Here is an 8,905-nt window from a genome sequence, read left to right on the forward strand (position 1 = left end):
GATGACCTGGCTTCCACAATCACCCGACCTCAACCGATTTGAGATGGTTTGGGATGAGTTGGACTGCAGATTGAAGGAAAAGCAGCCGACAAGTGCTCAGCATATGTGGGAACTCTTTCAAGACTGTTGGAAAAGGATTCCAGGAGAATACCTCATGATGCTGGTTGAGAGAATGCAAAGCTGTCATCAAGGCAACGGGTGGCTACTTTGAAGAATCTGAAATATAAAACGTTTAACTGGTACTCTATATATAGAGAGAGAGAGACGGACACAAAGAGAAATGAGAGAAAGAGAAAAAAAGAAAGTGAGGGTATTAGAGATGCATGCTGAGGGAGAGTCACTGTTCTAGTTGATTTGAGACAGTATGTGGATTATGACCCAGGAGAACAGAGGACACACACACACACACACACACACACACACACACACACACACACACACACACACACACACACACACACACACACACACACACACACACACGTGCGCAGGAAAACACACACACACACACTAGAATACATATGTAGAGTTGTCCATTTTATTTCGTTACACACATGCACACACATATGCACACACATACACACACACACACTAGGGTGACCACATTTGAAATACCCAACGGCGGGACAACAGGATGATTATGTATGAAATTCACAAGATAGTGTAGCTAGCCTACATGAATACAAAATGTTGTCAGCGTTCTTCACATTTTACTGATGAAATGTCCAGACTCCATCTGCATGCCAATCATTTAATCTCAATTAGTTTCATGTGAATACTTACTAAGATCTTCTTGAATTACTGTTTGGTGAGCGTGCTGAGGAATATTTATGTCTGTTAAAAGCCCTTTTGTGGGGAAGAACTCATTCTGATTGGCTGGGCCTGGCTCCTCAGTGGGTGGGCCTGGCTCCTCAGTGGGTGGGCCTGGCTGCCAAGTGGGAGTGCCTATACCATAAATGGCCCACTCATGGCGGCGCCCCTGCCCAGTCATGTGAGATCCAAAGATTAGGGCCTAATGAATTTATTTCAATTGACTGATTTCCTTATATGAAGTGTAACTGAGTAAAATCTTTGAAATTGTTGCATGATGAGTTTACATTCTTGTTCAGTATCTACAGTTGAATCGGCAGTGTTTCCTACTTACAAAGCATGTAGAGGTCTGTCATTTTTATCATAGATACACTTTTTTATTTTATTTTTTATTTCACCTTTATTTAACCAGGTAGGCAAGTTGAGAACAAGTTCTCATTTACAATTGCGACCTGGCCAAGATAAAGCAAAGCAGTTCGACACATACAACGACAGAGTTACACATGGAGTAAAACAAACATACAGTCAATAATACAGTATAAACAAGTCTATATACGATGTGAGCAAATGAGGTGAGATAAGGGAGGTAAAGGCAAAAAAGGGCCATGGTGGCAAAGTAAATACAATATAGCAAGTAAAACACTGGAATGGTAGATTTGCAGTGGAAGAATGTGCAAAGTACAAATAAAAATAATGGGATGCAAAGGAGCTAAATAAATAAAATACAGTTGGGAAAGAGGTAGTTGTTTGGGCTTAAATTATAGGTGGGCTATGTACAGGTGCAGTAATCTGTGAGCTGCTCTGACAGTTGGTGCTTAAAGCTAGTGAGGGAGATAAGTGTTTCCAGTTTCAGAGATTGTTGTAGTTCGTTCCAGTCATTGGCAGCAGAGAACTGGAAGAAGATGCAGCCAAAGAAAGAATTGGTTTTGGGGGTGACCAGAGAGATATACCTGCTGGAGGGCGTGCTACAGGTGGGTGATGCTATGGTGACCAGCGAGCTGAGATAAGGGGGGACTTTACCTAGCAGGGTCTTGTAGATGACATGGAGCCAGTGGGTTTGGCGACGAGTATGAAGCGAGGGCCAGCCAACGAGAGCGTACAGGTCGCAATGGTGGGTAGTATATGGGGCTTTGGTGACAAAACGTATTGCACTGTGATAGACTGCATCCAATTTGTTGAGTAGGGTATTGGAGGCTATTTTGTAAATGACATCGCCGAAGTCGAGGATTGGTAGGATGGTCAGTTTTACAAGGATATGTTTGGCAGCATGAGTGAAGGATGCTTTGTTGCGAAATAGGAAGCCAATTCTAGATTTAACTCTGGATTGAGATGTTTGATGTGGGTCTGGAAGGAGAGTTTACAGTCTAACCAGACACCTAGGTATTTGTAGTTGTCCACGTATTCTAAGTCAGAGCCGTCCAGAGTAGTGATGTTGGACAGGCGGGCAGGTGCAGGCAGCGATCGGTTGAAGAGCATGCATTTAGTTTTACTTGTATTCAAGAGCAATTGGAGGCCACGGAAGGAGAGTTGTATGGCATTGAAGCTTGCCTGGAGGGTTGTTAACACAGTGTCCAAAGAAGGGCCAGAAGTATACAGAATGGTGTTGTCTGCGTAGAGGTGGATCAGAGACTCACCAGCAGCAAGAGCGACATCATTGATGTATACAGAGAAGAGAGTCGGTCCAACAATTGAACCCTGTGGCACCCCCATAAAGACTGCCAGAGGTCCGGACAGCAGACCCTCCGATTTGACACACTGAACTCTATCAGAGAAGTAGTTGGTGAACCAGGCGAGGCAATCATTTGAGAAACCAAGGCTGTTGAGTCTGCCGATGAGGATGTGGTGATTGACAGAGTTGAAAGCCTTGGCCAGATCAATGAATACGGCTGCACAGTAATGTTTCTTATCGATGGCGGTTAAGATATCGTTTAGGATCTTGAGCGTCGCTGAGGTGCACCCATGACCAGCTCTGAAACCAGATTGCATAGCAGAGAAGGTATGGTGAGATTCGAAATGGTCGGCAATCTGTTGGTTGACTTTGCTTTCGAAGACCTTAGAAAGGCAAGGTAGGATAGATATAGGTCTGTAGCAGTTTGGGTCAAGAGTGTCCCCCTTTGAAGAGGGGGATGACCGCAGCTGCTTTCCAATCTTTGGGAATCTCAGACGACACGAAAGAGAGGTTGAACAGGCTAGTAATAGGGGTGGCAACAATTTCGGCAGATAATTTTAGAAAGAAAGGGTCCAGATTGTCTACCCCGGGTTGATTTGTAGGGGTCCAGATTTTGCCGCTCTGTCAGAACATCAGCTGACTGGATTTGGGAGAAAGAGAAATGGGGAAGGCTTGGGCGAGTTGCTGTGGGGGGTGCAGTGCTGTTGACCGGGGTAGGAGTAGCCAGGTGGAAAGCATGGCCAGCCATAGAAAAATGCTTATTGAAATTCTCAATTATGGTGGATTTATCAGTGGTGACAGTGTTTCCTATCTTCAGTGCAGTGGGCAGCAGGGAGGAGGTGTTCTTATTCTCCATGGACTTTACAGTGTTCCAGAACTTTTTTGAGTTAGTGTTGCAGGAAGCAAATTTCTGCTTGAAAAAGCTAACCTTGGCTTTTCTAACTGCCTGTCTATAATGGTTTCTAGCTTCCCTGAACAGCTGCATATCACGGGGGCTGTTCGATGCTAATGCAGAACTCCATAGGATGTTTTTGTGTTGGTTAAGGGCAGTCAGGTCTGGGGAGAACCAAGGGCTATATCTGTTCCTGGTTCTAAATTTCTTGAATGGGGCATGCTTATTTAAGATGGTTAGGAAGGCATTTTAAAAAAAATACCCAGGCATCCTCTACTGACGGGATGAGATCAATATCCTTCCAGGATACCCCGGCCAGGTCGATTAGAAAGGCCTGCTCGCTGAAGTGTTTCAGGGAGCGTTGGACAGTGATGAGTGGAGGTCGTTTGACCGCTGACCCATTACGGATGCAGGCAATGAGGCAGTGATCGCTGAGATCTTGGTTTATAACAGCAGAGGTGTATTTAGAGGGCAAGTTGGTTAGGATGATATCTATGAGGGTGCCCGTGTTTCAGGCTTTGGGGAGGTACCTGGTAGGTTCATTGATAATTTGTGTGAGATTGAGGGCATCAAGCTTAGATTGTAGGATGGCTGGGGTGTTAAGCATGTTCCAGTTTAGGTCGCCTAGCAGCACGAGCTCTGAAGATAGATGGGGGGCAATCAGTTCACATATGGTGTCCAGAGCACAGCTGGGGGCAGAGGGTGGTCTATAGCAGGCTTCAACCATGAGAGACGGAATCTAAAACAAAAATCCAGAAAATCACATTGAATGTTTTTTAAGTAATTAATTAGCATTTTATTGAGACCCAGAGTTACTTCTGCTGCAGAGGATAAGTTCATTAGAGTTACCAGCCTCAGAAATTGCTGCCCAAATAAATGCTTCACAGAGTTGAATGAACAGACACATCTCAATATCAACTGTTCAGAGGAGACTGTGTGAATCAGGCCTTCATGGTCGAATTGCTGCAAAGAAACCACTACTCAAGGACACCAAAAAGAAGAAGAGACTTGGGCCAGGAAACACGAGCAAGCCTTCACATTGACCCTGTACTGGTACCTCCTGTATATAGCCTCCACATTGACCCTGTACTGGTACCTCCTGTATATAGCCTCCACATTGACCCTGTACTGGTACCTCCTGTTTACAGTCTCCACATTGACTCTGTACTGGTACCCCCTGTATATAGCCTCCACATTAACTCTGTACTGGTACATCCTGTATATAGCCCCCACATTGACTCTGTACTGGTACCCCCTGTATATAACCTCCACATTGACTCTGTACTGGTACATCCTGTATATAGCCTACACATGGACTCTGTACTGTTATCCACATTAACCCTGGTACCCCTGTATATAGCCTCCACATGGACTCTGTACTACCCCTGTATATAGCCTCCACATTGACCTCCACATTGACTCTCTGTACTGGTATATACCTCCCATTGACTCTGTACTGGTACCCCCTGTATATAGCCTCCACATTGACTCTGTACTGGTACCCCCTGTATATAGCCTCCACATTGACTCTGTACTGGTACCCCCTGTATATAGCCTCCACATTGACTCTGTACTGGTACCCCCTGTATATAGCCTCCACATTGACTCTGTACCGGTACCCCCTGTTTGTAACCTCCACATTGACTCTGTAGCCATGGTATAGTTTTTTATTGTGTAACTTTTTTTCTTACCTCTTAACTACATTGTTGGTTAAGGGCTTGTCAGTAAGAATTTCACGGTAATGTCTACACCTGTTGTAGCTTTGTAGCGTAGCTTTAAGGGAATAGTATGGTCACATCTAGATAAAAAATTAACAGAGTAAACGTGTATAAACACACTACCTATTCTTAGAAGTATTTATGCATCATCTACATATTCATATTAAGCTTCTACGTCTGTGTACAGGAAAGTATTAGTTGTAAGACGTAAGAGAAAATATATCAGCTTATTGTTAAATAATTATGACGTTCTTTCCAATACAAAAAGTGTAGTAACTATTGTTTCCAAACTGCGTTACCCACTCCAGCCAGCAGATGGCGATGAGCGTCTTTCAGTTGACTCTTCTTTCGTGACGTATAATGGACTGGACGGACGCTTCTTCAGGAACAACAACACGGATACTATTTCAACCACCTCGGTAGCTTGCTAGACAAGGTAAAACTGAAAGATTGACGTTTTAGGCCATGTTAATATACATTAGCTAATCGCAGTGTATAAAACACATTTGAGTTGACGTTAACTTGAACCTAATTTGCTTGTTCAATTTGCAAATGTGTTAAAGATTGATACTGAGCCTAGCACTAGGCTATTCGCTAATGCTAACTAGCTAGCTAACATCCCTGACCATGAGTTCATTAAACTACTCATCCCCTGCTGAAGAAGAGGATGTCTGCTGTCCGGAGAAAGAAGCTCTGGCGCTGAACATTGTCGTGAAAGACGAAGAGGAGGATATTACAGTGAAAGGAGAGAAAGATGCTCTGGCTCTGAACATTGTCGTGAAAGACGAAGAGGAGGAGGATATTACAGTGAAAGGAGAGAAAGAACCTTTCAGAATGAAAAAGGAGGAAGAGGAGGCTGTTATAGGGAAAGAAGAGAAAGCATCCTCTTCCTCTCTAAAAGGTTCTATCTCAGTAAAGGTGAAGGAGGAAGACGTTTTGGGAGTGAAAGAGGAGGAGACAGAATATCAGATTAACACCAGTGAGTACTGTCCTAAAAACAGGGGCACAAACTATGCCGTTGTTGAATTAATGTGTGGTTTTTAAGGGGCATTCTACTTTAGTTATTCACTTCAATGTGATGTTCAGTACGATATAAATTGTTAAAGGGTCAATCTGCCATTGCTACATGTATTTTTGGGACTTTTAAATGAGATTTAATTATATAAACAGGCTTCTAAAATGTAATAATGGAGCAGAATTTATACTTAAAATATCAAAGGGACACAAAAGGCATCCAATTAATTTAGAGATATTAATGCCACTTATAAGACCCTATGACTGTAATAGACAGTAATAATTGATGATGGTAATAAGTTCACCATCTGTTTGATGTTCTCGTTAACACAGGAGAGACACATGACTATTGTGGATCCTCTGGGGAGACTCAACATCCTGATGCTGACGAGGCAGAGAAGAGTCTCTCCATTTCAGAACACCAGATGGTACAGCTTGGTCTGGTCTAGCATACAGCTTGCTCTATCTGGGTCTGGGCTGTGTTTCTGTAAAGCAGTTTATGACAACAGTGACATCAGCATCCATAATGGTATGTGTCTGTGTCTCCTCTTTATGGTTACCAGGACAACGCTAGCCCTTCCTCTCTCCTGGAGTCCCCGTGTCGTGCCTCTCCCGGTAGCACCTTACTGCTGGGTATAAAGAGGTTGTCTGTGCTGCTGGTGGACTGCAGGAAAACAACGGGGCTGAGTGGAACTGTGAGAGGAGGAGAAGAGAAGAAAGGATCAGATTTGACTCGTCAAAGTAAGTGCTGTAGTTCAGTTTGAACAAATAAATAGATCTGTCCACTGGTATCTGTTACCAGGACAACCAGCAGAGTTCTGTTAGTTGACAGGAAGATAGACTGGTGGATATGGATGTTATGAATATCATAACACTGAAAAAGGATTCTGCCAATGAAAAGAGAGAAACCGATAGACCATATAAAACCTTGATGAAAGTTAGCTTTAGAGGGAAAGTTTCAAGATGACCTGATATAAGGTGCTTGTTTTACAAAAACATTCCATAAAACATTATGGATGTTACATTGCCTGTCCCAGTCAAACCCCCTATCTTTACAAGACTGTAGAACAGGCAAACTAAACTCAAGACACTGTTAATTAATTAACTAATACTGGAGGAAAACTGTGATCAGGCTGCCTACTCAAGAGAAAGCTTCGAACTGTAACCAGTGCCTGTGTAACGGATGTGAAACGGCCAGCTAGTTAGCGGTGGTGCGCTAAATAGCGTTTCAATCGGTGACGTCACTTGCTCTGAGACCTTGAAGTAGTGGTTCCCCTTGCTGTGCAAGACCCGCTGCTTTTGTGGCGCGATGGGTAACGATGCTTCGTGGGTGACTGTTGTTGATGTGTGCAGAGGGTCCCTGGTTCGCGCCCGGGTATGTGCGAGGGGACGGTCTAAAGTTATACTGTTACACCTGCAACCTGGTTCAGTTTATCAATCAACGTACCAGAGTAGTTACAAACAGGACAGAAATCGAATCATCAACATATTTTGATCATATCTTTACTATTGCTGCAGAAATGAGTTTGAAAGCAGTATCCAAATTCATTGGATGTTGTGATCACAATATAGTAGTCATATCTAGGAAATCCAAAGTTCCAAAAGGCTAGGCCTAATGTTCTATATAAGAGATCATACAATTGTTTGTGGGGATTCCTATGTTGTTGATGTTATTAGGTTGTTTTTTTTACAGTAAATAACTCACGGACACTAGAGAAGCTTTAACCAAGTTTAATTATTCCCAAAGGTTCTGTACATCTGTAATTCAGACAACCCAACATTTGTTCCATTCAGATATGTCTCACTTAAGACACTCCCTCTCTCCAATCCTTACATCTTATGGTTCCACAGGAAGAGAGTAAAGAGGGTAACAGGATACCAGACCTTTATCTCCCTGATGAGAATCTGTCCTGACCTCAACCTCTCCTTCATCTAATCCACAGATGTTCGTCTCCCCTGTTTCACACTTTGCTCTCCTCTCGTCCACCCAACACATTCCGAAGCCACCTGTCTTTCTTCAGAGAACCATTAACTTCTGACATAACACCCAGTCTCTTTCACTTCCTATCACTTCTTCAATGTCTCCATCTTCAAAGTTTAGCCGATTCCAACAATGGAAACAATATTTGTTGGTCCGTGGTGTGTAATGACGAGCAACCAGACGCTGCCCTTGACACGTTTATGAAATTGCTTATCCCAGTTACTAATAAGCATGCACCCATGAAGAAAATGACTGTAAAAACTGTTAAATCCACGTGGATTGATGAGGAATTTAAAAATGGTATGATGAAGAGGGAGGCAAAAGAGATGGCATATAGGTCTGGCTGAATAACTGATTGGCAAACCTATTGCAAATTGAGAAATCATGTGACTAAACTGAGTAAAAAGAAATCAAAATCAAATCAAATCAAATCAAATCAAATCAAATTTTATTTGTCACATACACATGGTTAGCAGATGTTAATGCGAGTGTAGCGAAATGCTTGTGCTTCTAGTTCCGACAATGCAGTAATAACGAGCAAGTAATCTAACTAACAATTCCAAAAAAAACTACTGTCATACACAGTGTAAGGGGATAAAGAATATGTACATAAGGATATATGAATGAGTGATGGTACAGAGCAGCATAGGCAAGATACAGTAGATGATATCGGGTACAGTATATACATATGAGATAAGTATGTAAACCAAGTGGCATAGTTAAAGTGGCTAGTGATACATGTATTACATAAGGATGCAGTCGATGATATAGAGTACAGTATCAACGTATGCATATGAGATGAACAATGTAGGGTAAGTAAC

At 42.8% G+C, this 8,905-nt stretch overlaps 1 protein-coding gene across 2 annotated transcripts; it reads left to right on the plus strand.

Moving 5' to 3' along the window:
* The first annotated feature begins 5,433 nt into the window (after positions 1-5,433).
* LOC121846897 lies at positions 5,434-7,285 on the plus strand. Of its 2 annotated transcripts, XM_042325486.1 has the most exons (4): positions 5,434-5,875; positions 5,936-6,068; positions 6,437-6,531; positions 6,667-7,285. In XM_042325486.1, the coding sequence occupies exons 1-4, from the start codon at positions 5,717-5,719 to the stop codon at positions 6,865-6,867; spliced, it is 588 nt and encodes a 195-aa protein (XP_042181420.1). In that variant the 5' UTR covers positions 5,434-5,716; the 3' UTR covers positions 6,868-7,285. The 2 variants fall into 2 exon arrangements, with proteins under 2 accessions (XP_042181420.1, XP_042181419.1); XM_042325485.1 differs by having other exon boundaries at positions 5,440-6,068; positions 6,667-7,279.
* The last annotated feature ends 1,620 nt before the right edge of the window (positions 7,286-8,905 follow it).

This window comes from Oncorhynchus tshawytscha, linkage group LG08 (assembly GCF_018296145.1).
Source record: "Oncorhynchus tshawytscha isolate Ot180627B linkage group LG08, Otsh_v2.0, whole genome shotgun sequence".
NCBI classification, from domain to species: Eukaryota; Metazoa; Chordata; class Actinopteri; order Salmoniformes; family Salmonidae; genus Oncorhynchus; species Oncorhynchus tshawytscha.

Coding starts and splice junctions, on each gene's coding strand:
- LOC121846897 (XM_042325485.1), top strand. CDS start 5,717: ATGAGTTCATTAAACTACTCATCCCCTGCTGAAGAAGAGGATGTCTGC. Junction 6,069..6,436: donor AGAATATCAGATTAACACCA/GTGAGTACTGTC, acceptor TCGTTAACACAG/GAGAGACACATGACTATTGT. Junction 6,532..6,666: donor CCATTTCAGAACACCAGATG/GTACAGCTTGGT, acceptor TATGGTTACCAG/GACAACGCTAGCCCTTCCTC.